Source organism: Schistocerca cancellata, chromosome 7 (genome assembly GCF_023864275.1).
Source record: "Schistocerca cancellata isolate TAMUIC-IGC-003103 chromosome 7, iqSchCanc2.1, whole genome shotgun sequence".
Classification (NCBI taxonomy): Eukaryota; Metazoa; Arthropoda; class Insecta; order Orthoptera; family Acrididae; genus Schistocerca; species Schistocerca cancellata.
Window position 1 is genome coordinate 213,187,818 of NC_064632.1, and position 16,964 is coordinate 213,204,781.

The following is a 16,964-nucleotide window of genomic DNA, read 5'->3' on the forward strand; positions in this document are numbered from 1 at the left end:
TTCTCCTGTTCCCAAACACCTCCCTAACCCAATTTTCTCTGCATGTTTTACCAGTTCCACTGTCTTGTCTTCTCTTCTCTTGTCATCTAGATTGAACACTCACAATCAGTCAAAATTTCAGCAGATCACTCAAGGTTAGAAACTTTTCTGTGCTATTACCTATGGTTATGTGCCCGTGCATAATTAGCTGCATAAAAAATATTGCCATTTCTAACTTTTGTGTATTATTCATGTTTTAAATTGTGCACTATTGTAACATTTATTATACTTTGTTGTGCTCATGAGAAGCTGTGTCTATTTTGTGTGATTCTGTTTGACCTACGCAACTGCATTACTATCATGAATGGCAACACTAAGCTGTATCACTAAAACATGTGATTACTGTAAATAAGTTTGTAACTAATATTTTAATTTTACTTGCAAGTTATAAATGAGATCATAGGCAGCAGCTGAAATTTAATCTTCTGGCAGCAACAAAACACCAATTTTCTGATTATGCAACCCATAGACTCAAATTATTTGTATAGTGTAGGTGCTGAACAAAATGAACTCAACACCCAATTCATATTGTTGTAAGGCAGGTCGTCACATTCAACATGTCCTGTCAGCAGACAGTGAGCACAGGCCTGTGAGTGCTGTACCCCATCCACTATCACCGGCAGCTGTATGGAGACTTGGGTAAACAATGAGAAACAGATTCTGAGGGAAATCCTTGGAGAAATCTAGGATATCTTTATCTTCCCTATCACATTGTAGATCAATTACTTGAGGTCCACAGCAGAACAGTGTGAGTTGAGTACTAGACGCTTTTTCATTTTCCCATTCAGTCGCTCTATAAATCTTAATTTATTTCCCAACATGACTGGCATTCTATCTGTTACATATAAACTAATGAATTCCACGACACACCTACATTGTCTAAAACACTGCTAAGAATGCCACATACAGCTGTGTGCCATAACCTGTATGGGACACAGGACAGTCCTGTGTGACAATGTGCTCAGAAGACCACTGCTAAAATGCTTTCTAGATTTGTCAGGCCTTATACGGTTGTAAGAGCTATCTCTCCAGTCAGTTTTCTGAGCCAAGATCCATCTTCCCAGAAACTTATAACAGCCCATATAAGCCAACTCAAGGTGGGCAAGGGTAAGCAGGATGCTGAGGCATAATCCAATGGAACCCCCCACCTGTTCAAGCTTAAGGTGGGGAGAATTGTGCCATGCAGCCATGTTTAATTTCGCGTACTTATCGCAGATTTGGAATCCCTCTGTCCACAAGAGCACATGGAGCATTACTGTCACTGGTAGAGGGCAGTTTGGAGAAGGTAGTTAAGGGCTGTGGCGACCTAGATGGAAGGAGAGTGTGACATGGGTGGTGAAGAGCACAAGTGATATGTGGTTGTGGCCATGTGTCTGCCATGGCCCGTTGGAAGGAGTGGTGCTTTTGCTCACTGCAGGTTTGGCGGGGCCAAGTGTTGGTCGCAGCCATGAACATTGCTTGTTAAAAGCTACTTCGGCAGGATGCGCAATATATGGCTTGTCCTCTGCTATTGAATATGCAAGCAGTTTGTGTCCATTGTGGTGTTGGGTTGGAGTCCAGTCTGACCTTTGCAAATACTGGATGTGGTGTTGTCTGCTGGATGATACCCGTGGGTTTCCGACTACGAGTAATCTTTGTTACATCATCCTCTCAGTGTTCTCTAAGCAAGAGTTTGTCAATGGGCACTAGATTTTATGAGCGCTCACAGTGAGCATCCAATTAGTGTGCATGTCACTTGGTGTCACGTGGTGGCTATTTTGACTCCGTATCCTGGTTGCCCATTGTTATATGTTTATAAATGTGTAATTCATGAATGTTTTCCCTGGTACTACTTGAGTTCAGTTCTGTAAATGTGTGTGGGCTTGTAGCTGTCACTAACCAAAACTGATTTTACAATCTATGGGTATAGAATGCAGATGTAATTCTACTGATTTATGAATTGTACTTTATGGTCAGTGAAAATTGTTTAATCTAGTTACCTTATTTCTGAGGCATGTCTATAGTTATCTGTTGGCTAGTATCATGAGCTTGAGCTATTTACTAAATTGATTGAATCTACTAAAAATAAAAATAAAAAAAGACTAAAGAAAAATTTTATCCCTCAGTAGTCAAGGTTTCTTGCATAACATTCATACTTTTCTGCATTTGCAGTATGTTTAATTTTTACTAAATAATTAAAGAGTTGTCTGTGTTACATGATAGGTGATTGTATCTCTTGTTAACTGTGGTCTTGTTAAAGATGCTTGTGTACCATGAGTGAAATCTTTAATGAAGGTTTCTAGTACTGTGGTAGCAGCAACCACTGTCCTATGTTAACAGATAAGGAGGAATTATTGCTACTGGATTTGCCTCTGACTGCCTCTATCATCATAAATTTGAACCACATTTGTCAGTCATTTTGGCTACTTCAAAGGCAATGGAATTTTGATAATCACTGGCAATAGCCGATGGCTGATTTTTGTGACATATTCATTCGATGATATGTTTTGCTGTTTGTAATGTAAATGTATTTTCACTTCATTTAATATTATTTACTAAAAGGAAGTGATTTTATACTGTCACTGTTTTGAGGTGTTTGCTGTCAATTGTGTTATTGAAATTCAGTCTTTTCAGTTCTGGAGGCAATTTGTTAATGTTATTCTTGGATTTTTTGCTTTTAAAAAATAAATTCATCCATGTTTTTAGAAACATTAATAAATTCATTATGGCTCTGTACCTTTCAATTCAACACCAGCTCCCTACCACATTTCACTTTTCTTATAGAGGAAGGGAAAGTGTTTCTACCTGGGATCCAACTACTGCTAACACAGACGTGTATTGCAGGCTCCCACATTTCGGGCTCCTCTCCAAGCCACTGCAGGGATCGCAGAAAAGGAGTAAGACAATAACATAAGCACACCAAATTATTGTCAACTACGTCTGCAATAGCTGTCTTGGTAACATGTGGCATCTGCTTCACATTAGTGATGCAAGTGTCACAGCACCGTCATTGTGGGCATCAATTTTTCCTCTGTAGGTCACATGCTCACAGAAAGTCATGGCAGAATCCTATTGCTGATTGGCTATAAACAAAACCACCTGGCCATTCTGCACCACTTGCATCGGGAGTTGCTCCAGTACAGGTATCGGCTGTATCCAGAAAGTTCATCAATTAGCACTCTCTTCATCCCAGTGCAGCCGTTCATTCCCAACCACATCCAAGTGTTCACTCAGTGTCTTATCTGTTTTCTACACACTGGGCCTAATGCCAGGCACACCCACAGCCTGTCTATCAAGGCACATGTCACTCTTACTATTGGATTATGACAGCCACACTGGCGTCGTTGGCCCATCCGATGGAGCTCATCTCTTTCCAGTGTCCACAGCAGCTATGCTATCTATGACTGGCAAGGAGTTTCTGACTCACCTAGATCTCTCTTCTGGACTCTCCTTGAGGTCTACCAATTTCTACTGATTACGACTGTACCACTGTCACCCTAGTACATATTCTCTCAGTGCAACATCAGTGACTATGGGAGGGATGGAACAGGTAGTGCTGATTCACATTTGAATAACTGTGACACTGTCTCCAGTTTGTTGTTGTTGTTGTTGTGGTCTTCAGTCCTGAGACTGGTTTATGAGGCTGAATAAGGTTCATTATTTCTTGCTGCCTGGAGCAGCAGTAGGGTGTCAATGATACTGAGTGTCCTGGCACAGGTGCTGCTGCTACTGTGCATGCAATGGTACAATGAACTTCTACAGATGTTAACCTGCATGACACCCCTTGTTTCTACAACAGTCCTTCCTCTCATCACTATAAGCAACACCATCACTGTTGCTCCTGGTAGCTCATCAATACCCTGCTGATGTTCCACTGTCAGCCCACCAAGTCTGTCGGCTCTCAGCCAACATCCACTTGCCTATCACCTTTCAGCTGAGCCTGCTGGTATCCTGGCAATGTCCCATTGGCCTGTCGTCTGTCAACACCAACGCTGCTGATGCTGGCCCTGTCAATGACATACTAGATGCAGCCGGGCCATTTGATAAAGGTTCTGTCAATTCTGGCAGACCTACCTATTGTCGCTGGCTCCTGCAGCTGGCATTGTTGCTAGACCATTGTGAATTCAGACATCAGTAGAGATGCCCTCTCATCCACTGCCCTGACACCACTTGAGGGTTTTGACGAGTCTACAATCATTGGCACGGCCTACTTGGCCACTGCAGGGCCTCCTTGGCTGCTGGCATGGTCTCCTCAGCTGCCGGCATGATTTCTTTTGCTGCCAGACTGGGCTCTCCACAGCAAACCCAGCCCATCCACTGCCAGCATGGTCCCCTCCACTGCCCCTGCCCCCCCCCCCCTTCCTTCATTCCTTGCCAGCACAGTTTTGTCTGGCACTGGCTCTGGGGTTGAGGAGCCTCCCACTATTGGCACTTTTGACACTGGCATCAAATCCTACATTTCAATGACTTTGTTTTCTGTGTCACTTCCTTCTTCCATTCCTTCTTTTTCATCTCCTGCAATATTGCCCTTGGTTGAGCTGTCAATCATGTTTTCTATTCCTTTTGCTGGCCTTCACTCTGAGCATATGGTGGGGCCCTCATGAAATCATGTTCCAAGGCAAAACTCTGGGTCACTCTTAATCCTGTTGTCTCCTGGTGATGGCTTGCTTCCCTTCATAATGACGTCTGTTGTTTTTTAGGTCCTTGATCATAACAGCCATATCTGTTGACTGTGTCAGTGTCACATCACACACCTCATTCGCCCGTCATCATCACTGCATATCGGGTGACCACCAATGATATAAAGTGTTGCCTCCATGTTGACTCTGGTGACAGGGTACCCTCCTCCCAGAGAGAGCAACACTAGTTTCAACCTCCCTTCGCCACCTTTTCTTAATGGAGAAAGGATACTGTTATTTGCCTGGAATCCAACTGCTGCACACACAGACATGTAGTATGGGCTGCTGAATTTCCAGCCACTCACAGCGTCATTTCAAGAGATTGCAGAAAAAGAGTATGAGAATAACACAAGCATGCCAAGTTGTTGTCAACCGCACATTCCGCGGCTGCCACAGTAAAACATGGCACCAGCTTTTCCACTAGTGGCATGAGAGACACCTCAATGGGAGCTGCCACTGTGAGCACCAATTCTTTCTCTGCAGATCACATGGTCCCTGAACATCATGGCAGTATCCTTTAGCTGGGCAGTATAAAGGATGCTGCCTGGATGCTCTGCATCAGTTCTCATTGGGAATTGCTCTGGCCAAAAGCCAACTGCATCCTGCTGGTCCCTCAATTGGCAATCCCTTCATCCCAGTGCAGTAATTTGCTCCGAGCCATGCCTGAGTGTCCAATGCACATCTCATCCAAGTTCTGTATGCTGGACCTGATTCCACTGTGCTTGTGGTCCGTCCACCAGTGTGCAAGTCCCTCTCACTCCTGAATTACACAGGCAGCATCCATGGCCCATCTGACAAAGCTCATTTCTGCACTGTCTGCAACAGTCATACAATTTATGACAAGCTACAAGCTTCTACCTCACCAGGATCTCTTTACTGGATCATCCTCAAGCTCTACCACTCTCCACCAATTATTGTCACACTAATGGCACCTTGTAAGAACTGTCAGTACAACGTCAGTGACTCTTGGTATGGTGGAACCAAGTAGTGTGGATACATGTCTGGATAACTGTTTTCTTGTTGCTACCTGGGGCACATTAAATGGTGTGTCTCTCTTGTCCACTAAACAAAACTAACTTATTACCTTGTTCATTACAGGCATTTTTCCAGAGCACCCTTTTCAGATATCTGGTCTTAAAATCCACGTTGTGCTTGTCAGAAAAAGTTCTTGCTCACTGTTTCAGTGTGCTTACAATTGCTCTGTTTTGGACTGGACAATGAAAGCTTTCTGTACTGAGATATAAGTCATATGTGTCCATTTCTGGTAACCTGAGTAGCTGAGGCACTCATCTGATTTTAGTTCAAGCAAAGCATCTAAAAATGGTAATTTTCCTTCTCTTTCCATCTCATTGGTAAACTTGGTATTAGTATGTGTACTGATCATATTATCATTGAACAGGTGAAGGTACCATGGGGCCAGATCATAAGTGCTGTTAACATAACAAAAGTAGCAAGACATATGAAGAGGTGTTGAATGTAATGTGTGTTGTGAAAAATTAGCCACTGCCAGAGACAATGGATAACCCAAAGCTATTCTGTCAATTATTTCATAAAATGTACCATTATATAAAAAGTTGATAGTTGTCTAATTATGGCATAACAATAGCATTAAGAGGAAAGTGGTCTATTAATAACTTTAATGTACTTTTGTAAACAACAAGAGAAAATGCAAACTGACTATAATTTTGTCTGCATTGATTCTGAATTGTTTAATTACACCTGCCTTCACTGTGGATTTTAGACATATCACACAGCCATGCCAGCCTAGGAGATAATGTTTCCAGTTTCTTTACTACATTATCTGATAGGCCAGAAATTTTTCAAAAGCTTTGTTATGAAGAAGAAATCACAGGTATGTAAGACCAAGAAGAAAACTACTACGAGTAATAAGATGTTAATATAATGATAATGAGAGACATTATTGCCTGTGTGCCATGACAATTCAAAATGTGTTGGCAAATTTGGATTGGAAAATGTGAATAGCGGAGCTGAATGATTATTGGAATTCAGTGAACACTATGAGAAGGTTCTAACACACAGTTCTAAATTTAGCAATAATGGATATTCCAAGATGGATAATATTTAAAATAAAGGAAAGGCAACCATTCAACTATAGCTGACTGATGTGTAGTGCACAGAAACAAGCAACAGAAACAGTATGTTACTAGCTCTCGAGGTCTTGCTCTTTCTCCAGCAGAAGTACACACATTCATGTACACAACCACAAGACACCTAAATCTACATTCAATAAATTTGTTCATTGGCTGCTATGTTCTTCTGTATTGACACCATGTTGAAGTTATTATATGTGGTTTTATTAGATGAGTCTTCAAGAGACCAATATTTACAATGAAGGAGGTCACACATTGACTGAAATCGATTTGCTGTAATAAATGATTTCAAAGCTCTTATGACCAATGCTATTATTTTTGTAAGTTTTTTGCAATGGAATAAACAATGTTTACAAATTATTTCTCAAGAATCCATTGGTTGCAAGATGATCCTTGTATCATCCAATGGTTTGTTGCTATCCTTCCATCTAAGGTTGAATGACGGAGTGATCATTACCTTCCGGACACTAACACTTCCAGATTTGTAATTAATAAATTACTTAAAGAAATAAACTAATTGAAAATAAAACAACAAAGGGGACAAATTTGCACTCAAACCTCTCATTAGGAAAATATATACATTTTTCCAACATTTTGGTGTAGTGATGTTCATACACCACAAGCAAAACACATTGGTTGGTTTTCGCATTTGAGAAGGAAACCATATATCACAGGATACTGCCCAAACCAAAGATAACTCACATGATTTCATTCCTTTGCAGAAGCTCGGAGATAGCAATTGCTTCATAAGCTGCATTTTGTTTTCCATTCTTTCAGACATTCTCTTTTTCACATTGATGTGTGGACCCTTGATCAATAGCACATGTAAGGAAACATCACTTTCTGCCACAGGAGTGATGTTTCAGGCTTTATTGCTTTATTGGTTGCTGCAACTACAAGTTCACTGTCACAAATCTCCAAACACATTTGTCCATGCCAAAAAATTTTCTTGAAATTTTAGGTGAAGGAAAGTATTTTTGATGAAAGGTCTAACTCCTATTGGGTACATGCACTGGATGCGTTTCAGTGTACTTGGGGAATCATAACAGAATAGAAATTCCATAGTTTTAAGTCTCATTTACACCAGAGATTTGAAGGTCATATGTTTCACCACATAATAGATGCTGAACTTGATTGGTATGTATATCTTGAGAACACAGATTGTGAAAACCAAGTAGCAACAAATGTTGACCATAACATAGGCCCATCCGTGTAAAATGGTATGTAACAGCACTGCTGACAAATGGTAATACAAGGTATTTTTTCTTTTGGATGATAGTGGGTTTAGAAATATACTCACCCTCTGTAGCATCTGTAGTGGTATAACACTTAATCTATATGTGAGGATTCACTTTTCCTCCATACCAACTGATACAAGGTCTTGCTTTCCACAGATAACAAATAAGTGTGTTGACTATGGGCAATTGGTGAAAGATATAATGTATTGAATGGCCAAAATTTTAAATCACATAATAAACTGAACGCCTGACACGCATGAGGAGCCGCCACTGAACAGTGTCCCATTGGGTCTCCAGCTACTACACAGAAGATGACAAGAATTTATAGTGCAGGTGGTCATGTGACCAATTCGGTCCTCTAAAATAATGGATAGTGCAAATGATTTGTGGGTTTTGCTGAATCATGCAAATAGCATTTACAATCAATTACAAAGATGGTATTTATAATCAGTCTCAATTACACATAGGCTACATAGAATCGTAGCTGATGGGCTCTATAAGTGCACCAACACCTATGACTAAGACATCTGTAATATAGAGCAATTACATCCCTCTTCATCAACACTGTTCTCTCCTTTCCTCCCCCTCACCCCATCCTTCCTCTCTATCCCTTATATCTTCTATTCTCTTAACTCCTTTCTTATTGTTATGCAGCTGGTGAGTCATCTGATGAAAGACCTCACTTCTCCCTCCTTGCCTCATGCGTCATTCCTTACTCTCCCCTACCTCCATCTACCAAGGCAACTGCTTTCACTAATCCATATTCAATAATCAGTCTCACAACTACTGCAAGTGTGTGTGTGTGTGTGAGTGGTTATGAATATGTGAATGTGTGTACTCTTAATAGAAAAAGAGCAAGAGCTTGAAAGATAGTGCTAACTGTTTTCTATTAAGTGTTGCAGTGTGCCACATACCAGTCCTCTATGGGTAAACTGTTGCCTTTCCTTTTGCATATTTTTCTATCCAGAGATTTCCATTATTGTTTTACTTGTATTTGCACTAATAAGAAGTTATTTTTGTCACTACACTTGTACAAGGGTGACATCTATAACCTCAACAAATTATTTACCTTCAGAATGGTGTCATTTATTATTTTAAATGCACCTTAATGCTGAAAGGACAAAAACCTGTAACTTGCATGCACTGCCAGTTGATGGTCATCAGTAAATGCCCTTATGGAGTTGCATCCATTTTCACTGTTAAGGTGCCTTTAAAATCATGAATGATATTGTTCTGAAGGTAAATAATTCATAGAAATTATCAAAATTAACAAAACTGTCCATGTATAGAGAGGGCAGCATAGTGCTCAAGACACTCCACTGAAGGATACCATATTCCTTCTCGGGTTGACTGCACTCAATAGGTCAGAAATCAAGGTGTCAGTGTGACAGAAGCTGTAATCAAATGGGGTTGTGTCTCCAGATGCTTCATTAATTTCATACCTCACACACACACACACACACACACACACACACACACACACACACACACACTGGTAAATAATGCCTATATAGGAAAATCACTTCCAATCAAGTTAAGTTATCATTTGTCTGGTGATGCCTTCTCAGTCCATACTATCTGGATTTGAGAAATAAGACATGACAGTTGTTCACTACTTGCTTCAAGGTCTGTTTTACAGAGAAGTGTTCAGTAAGCTGTCTTGCATCCTGCCAGTCTTCTAAAATCAACATCCAATCAATAACCCCTACCTCCAATTCTTCTTTTTTAATGATTTATTTTTACCTCAAAATATGCTCTACACTTTTCACTGATATTGTACTAAATATGTTGCTTTTGTTTCCAAAGTATTCACAGTCAATACTTTATCTATGTGTTACTCCTACAAAGTGTTGATTCATCAAAAGATACTACTCACTTCCATACTGTACCTACTGTTTCATAGCCAAAACCATAAATAGTTACAACATTCTTCAAAACCATGGTTCAAGTAAAAAAAAAAGTATTTTAACTATATTTGAAGCCTCTCTTGTTGCCAAAATTAATCAAATCAAAGAAACTGTTATTCATTAAATCTACCTACCGAAAAATATGCAGCGACTCAATACACTGAGCTACTCTAGCTAAAGATTCTTCAGTCTCTCCTTGGAAAAGAGATCCAGGGTCAAGGTATTTTGATGCCTGAAAACAATAAAGTAATGTTGATACCAATCTATAATACATAATACATAATGCATAAGACTGAAAAAGATAAAGTCAACAAAATACAATTCCTATTTCTTCAACAAAGGAAGGAAACTGAGGTACTCATAAATAAATGATGATATCTAAAACATATCATTGTTTACTATTAGGAGGGAAGTTTGAAAAGTTTGCTAAATTTCAGCACTAACGCAATGAGGTTAACACATAATAATAGGTCATCTTTTATGAATAAACATGTGATGTGTCAGTGCTCTGGGTATAGATCTGTGGTATGGACATCCCTCTGTTGTTCTTCCCATGTAGTGATTTGAGAAGATGGAAAAAATTGTGATTCGAGCAGTGATTAAGTACTTTGTAAAGAACGGCACAAAAGCAAAGAAATTCAGAATTTTTCAGAACTGGGAGACTCTGCTGCTTCATATTCAACTGTTTACAAGTGGACAAATGAGTTTAAATTTGGTCAGGACAGCTTAGATGATGATGTGCATAGTGGTCAGTCAAGATGTGGCACTACAACAGAAATTATTACCACAGTGCATACAACATTCAAGGAGGATCATTGACTGAAAGTGCAAGAAATTTATGAAGCTGTAGGCATATCATCTGAATGGGAACATTACACTTTAACAGTAGAACTGGATATGAGAAATTGTCACTAGATGGGTGCCATGACTATTAATGCAGGATCTGAAACGCCTCAGAAGGGAAATGTCCGAAGAATGTTTGACCAATTTCCAGGGCAACCAACAAGATGTTTTGCAGCACTTTGTGACCACATATGAAGTCTGGGTCCACTACTGTACCTCGGAGACAAAACAACATCAAAGCAGTGGAAATGTTTATTCACCACCACCACCAACAACAACAAAGCATAGGCACTGCAGTTGGCTAAAAACCTCAAGACATCAGTCTTCTTGGATGTGAAAGGTATTCTGCTGATAGATTATCTTCCCATAGATCTAGCAATTACGTTAACCTTCTGGATCAATTACAGCAAATGCAATAAGGAAAAAAGGTCACGACTGAAAAGGAAGAAGTCACCTTTCATCAAAATAATGCACACCAACAGACAGATGTCATTGCTTACGCAAAGATAATTGAATAAAGATACAAATTGTTGCCACAGCCACCTTATTCACCTGATTTGGTTCTAATAGACTTCCATCTCTTTCCTAAGCTCCAAATTTTCCTCGCTGTATGGAGGTTCTCTTCAAATAAAGTGACGGCTGAAGTTGATGGATATTTTGTAGTCCTGAAAGAATCTAAGTTTCAAGATGGTATCAAGGTACCGGAACATCACTGGACCAAGTGCACTGGTGTACAGGGAGATTACACTGAAAAATTGAAAAGTTTCAGTGGGACAGGTTGTTTCTTTCTATTGCATCTTGAGAACATTTTAAAATAGTCCCAAATTAATTTAAAAAATAAGAAAATGTGTGATGGCAGATCACCACTGAACGGAAGTGTTCTTCAGATGAGAAACATATAAAGGGGTTCCCAGAATGAATTTTCACTCTGCAATAGAGTATGCCGATTTGAAAATTCCTGAACATTAAAAATGTCTGCCAGAACAGAACTCGAACCTAGCGCCTTTTTGTTTATAAAGGTTTCTGAAATTTCATTACATATACCCAGACTATTTAGAGGATATTAACTGAGGAGAACCACATGTGGCACTATCTTATAAATTCAATTATCATGTGAATGTCTGCAGAGAACAGAGAAAGTGATAAGTTTTAGTAAAGAAATCATTCAGAGCAATACAAAATGAATCTGTGACCTGGAACAACTGCCAAAAATGTGCCTTCCCAACCCCACCCCCTTTGCCATTATTTTTTCTATGCTCGGACATATGGCACAATGACCAACAGTTCCTAATTTTATCAATCATCCACAGAATGCCTAAAATTGAATTCTGTTTTATCTACTCAGTGGATCCCAAAAAATGAACCAAATGCACTTTGCTGTGTGAACCAAATGCATTTTGCCTAATAAACTGCATTAGCAATAAAAATCTGTTTGATAGTGGTCACTTCTTTATACTGCTACTTGGATGAAATGACAATGTTGTCCTTTTCTTGCACATTTTATTTGCCAAATCTAGATTTCAGCTAGTGTCTAGCCATTATCAATGCACCATTTCATAGTATCAATGCATGTTCTAATACATCAGTACCCTGTTGTTCGGGCTACTGGCACAGTTCGTTCTTTACACAAAAGTATTATTTTATTATTATTATTATTTTACAGTTCCTACTTCATATCCATCCAAAAATTCATCTATTGGGTAGAAGGTGTTGTCATTCATAAATTCTTTTAACTTGTTTTTAAATGTTGGTTGGCTGTCTGTCAGACTTTTTGTGCTGTTTGGCAAATGACTAAAGATTTTTGTGGCAGCATAATTCCCCCCTTTTTGTGCGAAAGTCAGATTTAATCCAGAATAGTAAAGATGTTTTCTTCTAGTGTTGTAGCTATGCACTTTGCTGTCATTTTTGATCTGGGATGGGTTATAAATAACAAATTTCATAAGTGAATGTATGTATTGTGATGGTACTGTGAATATCCTGAGTCCCTTAAACAAATGTCAGCAAGCTGATCTTGTGTGGGCTCCAGCTACTAATCTGATTACACACTTTTGTGCAATGAATACTTTTTCTCTTAGTGATGAATTACCCCAAAACATGAGGCCATATGAAAGCAGTGAATGAAAATTGGTGTAGCAGGCTAATTTACTGATATATTCACCACCAAAATGTCCAATAACTCTAATAATATAAGTAGCTGAACCTAACCATTTCAGTAGATCATTGATGTGTTGCTTCTAATTCAATTTCTCATCAATGCACACACCCAGAAATTTTGAATATTCTGCCTTAGCAACAGACTTCTGTTCATAGTCTATTTTCATCAATGGTGTTATGCCATTTACTGTACAAAATTGTATATACTGTGTTTTGTCACAATTTACTGAGAGTCTGTTTGCGGGGTAACCACTAAATAATTTTCTGAAAGACATTATTTACAATTTCCTCAGCTGATTCTTGTTTGTTGGGTGTGATTACTATACTTGTATCATCAGCAAAAAGAACTAGCTTTGCATCTTCATGAATACAGAGTGGCAAGTCATTAATATGTATTAAGAACAATAAGGGATCCAAGACTGAATGCTGTGGGCACCATTCTTGATGCTTCCCCAGTTAGAGGGGTCTGCTGATTTTTGCAGACTTTCTGTACTGTTAATTTCAACCTTCTGCATTCTTTCAATTACATATGAGTTAAACCATTTGTGCACTGTCCCACTCATACCACATTACTTAAGCTTATCTACAAGAGTTTCATGATTCACACAGTGAAAAACCTTTGAAAGATCACAAAATATCCCAATGGGTGATGTTCAGTTATTCAATACATTTAATATTTGATCAGTGGAAGCATATATAGCATTTACTGTTGAAAAAGCTTTCTGAAAATCAAACTGGCATTTGTTAGTACTTCATTTTTTACAAATATGTGATGCTACTCTTGAATACATTACTTTTTCAAGAATTTTGGATAGAGCTGTCTAACATTCTGACAACTAAAGTGTGAGTGTGGATCTGGGTTATATCGGCTTATTCCCCCAAAACACCTTCCAATTCTTTACGAGGTGACTTACTTAGAATCTGCAACCAGTCTTCTTTACTGAATAGGGGGCTGCTGGACACCCTCTTGACTTCTTCTCCATCGAATAACGTTAGGTACAGGAATTTTTAGATTCTTTCTACTTATGAAGTAGGTAGACATACAAACTTTACTTTTCGTCAACTAACAATGTATTTGGTCTCCATACACAATAAAAATCTCACTTTCCACATGAATATGTAACTTCCTGCAAGTCTCTTGCACAGTTGGACATTAGAATCAAACTGAATTACAGTTAAAAGGAAGTTGGCTTAGATACCATGACATTTCATAACATGAATCATAAAATGAGTCTTGCCTCTAACAAGATTGCGTCAAGAGTCCACAATCGTACTTTTTTCAACTGTTCTTGTTTTAATAACAATAGTCAATGACACAATAAGCATATAGCTGCATATAAACTCCATGATTCTTCCTTACACACTCACTAAAACATCTATGGATTGCCCGACAGGTGCTTGACGGTGCCATCTGACTGCTGCATCTACTTTCTTCCCACGACTGATTTTAAACTGCACACACAGAAACATGTGAAATGCAGTAGGTATGATTCTACCATCCCACACTCATATCCAGAATATCATGTGTTCGAGACGGTAGAAGGCTGAGTGGTTCTAGAATTTACACAGAAATTCTCGAATCACTACAGCTGTCAGAGGAGAGATTGTACAGTAGTTGTTGGCATTAGACCTATCCCCTTTTTTATGTGATAGTTTAACAATGGCTTATTTCAGTCTATATGGAAAAATGCCATGTTTCAGTGAGCTACTACATATATGGCTGAGAATCATACATTTTAGTACTCTGTTGGAAATGTCATCAATTCCATGTGAGCTTTTACTTTTGAGTGAATTTATTATTTTCTTAATTTCAGTAGGAGAGCAGGGTTGAATTCTAATTTTAGCAAATTGCATAGGTATTGCCTCTTCCACATACTGCCTTGCGTTTTTTAATGAATAGCTGGATCCTATTTTCTCTATAACACTTAAAAATGATTATTAAAAATATTTTCTACTTCTGACTTCTTGTTCACAAACTTTTCACTGAGCTTGTTAGAAATACAGTCTTCCTGTTCTCTAGGTTGCCGTGTTTCCCTTTTAACAATATTCCAATTTTTTTTTAAATTTTATTATCAGATGTGCTAATCTCAGACATAATGCACATATTTCTGGAATTTTTAATTACTTTTCTTAATAATGTGCAATAGTTTTTATAATGTTTCACTCTTTCTGGATCATTACTCCTCCTAGCTATTAGATACATTTCACTTTTCTGTTTACAAGATATTTTTATCCCTTTAGTAAGCCATGGCTTTTTAGATGGTTTCTTACAATTGTATTTCACTGTTTGCTTAGGGAAACTGTTTTCAAATATACTCACAAAGGTATCATGAAATGGGTTAAATTTTAAATTAGCGGCAAGTTCCCTGTACACTTCATCCCGGTCTAACTGTTACAAGCTTTCGCTATAATTTTAAATTGTGAAATTGTTAATTGACTGCACTATTCTATAGGACTGTTTTGCATTACTGTATGTAGTAATGACACTGTGACAACAGCAAGCATTTTCTGTCACAGGCCAACTGACAAGGCTTTTTCTCATGGCAGAAAGTAGGAACATGAGTGGTAGGAGAACTCATGTACCTCTCTTAGGTAATTCTTAAACTGCCTCCTCCTCCTCCTCCTCCTTTATTTTCCTAGTCAGTTTTTGTGCCCCATCTGTGGCTGCACCCTAGGTGTGGGTCTATCTCATCATTCCCTCAGTATGGCCCTGAACACATCCTGATTACAGTAGAGGCTGAGAACTGGGAAATTTGCCACTTACTGATATGCGGACCACCAAATCTATTCAATATCTACGGTGCGTTTCACAGTTACTAATAACACTGTAATATGGTTAGTGAGGAATCACTCTTTACATAAAAAAAATATATTTGTTCCTCCAAAATCATTATTTACAAGAAAGACCACTATGCAGTGCTAAACTCACACCTTTTGCAGATGATGCAGTTATTTAAAATGAAATACTGTCTGAAAGAAACTCCATAAATATTCAGTCAGGTCTTGATAAGATTTCAAACTAATACAAAAACTGGCAACTTGCTTTAAATGTTCAGAAATGTAAAATTGTGCACTTCACAAAATGAAAAAAAGTAGTATAGTATCGCTATAATATCAGTGTCTCACGGTTGGAATTAGTCGACTCGTAGGCACATCAGGTTTATTGGTAGAACACTGGGGAACTGCAATCAGTCTACAGAGGATATTGCTTGCAGATCACTTGTGTGACTCATACTAGAATCTTGCTCAAGTGTGTGGGACCAGTCCCCAATAGGACTAGCATGGAATTTTTCGTATACAGAGAAGGGCAGTACAAATGGACACAGTTTGGTCTGATCCATGGGAGAATGTGAGTGTAACAGAGATACTGGAAGACTGGTGTGGTTTCTCTATCTGTTTATGTGTTTTTGTCACTGTCTGCTAGATAAAACGAAATAGGCCTGCCTGATATTGCAGCAATTGTAACACATATCAAATAAACGAGGCTGTTTTGGAACAAATGGTCATTTTTATAACAAGATATAATATATCTCATGAAGTACCAATATCAAATGCCTATTAGGTCTACCACAAGCAAAAAGTTTTATGTTAGGAAATAGTTTCACATTTCATTCATACGCATCAGTTTCTAAAGCATGAGATCGAAAAGTAGTATCATGAAATTTTTATATAAATTTGGAATCGTTTTATTCTTCCATAATTTGTGTGATGTCCCCATTTCTTCTCCTTTCTTGTTCTAACAAACAATCTTGTCATCACCAATTTTGTAGCTATTCATGCCATTGTTAAAATTTGTTTGCCGATTAACTTCACTATCCCTGCCAGAATCACAGGTTTAATTATCCCGCGATTAGCTTCTGGTTAGGTGCTATTACGTGTTCGTACGACACGTTTTCCATGTTACTCCCAGAATAGAACTTTAACGGCTGCTAGCCGGGGACTGTACACCTGGCCCTTACTAGTGTAGCAGTCTGGCCAAAAATTTTCTGTCAAAATTTCATTTTGTTGGATACA

The 16,964-nt window shown here is 38.6% G+C and overlaps 1 protein-coding gene across 1 annotated transcript in view; it reads right to left on the bottom strand.

Annotated features, from left to right (window-relative positions):
- The window catches only part of LOC126092703 (dynein beta chain, ciliary-like), an 863,310-nt gene that overhangs the window by 716,198 nt on the left and 130,148 nt on the right, over positions 1-16,964 (bottom strand). The window contains 1 exon segment of the mRNA XM_049908426.1: positions 10,088-10,185. Coding sequence (XP_049764383.1) covers positions 10,088-10,185 — 98 coding nt within the window.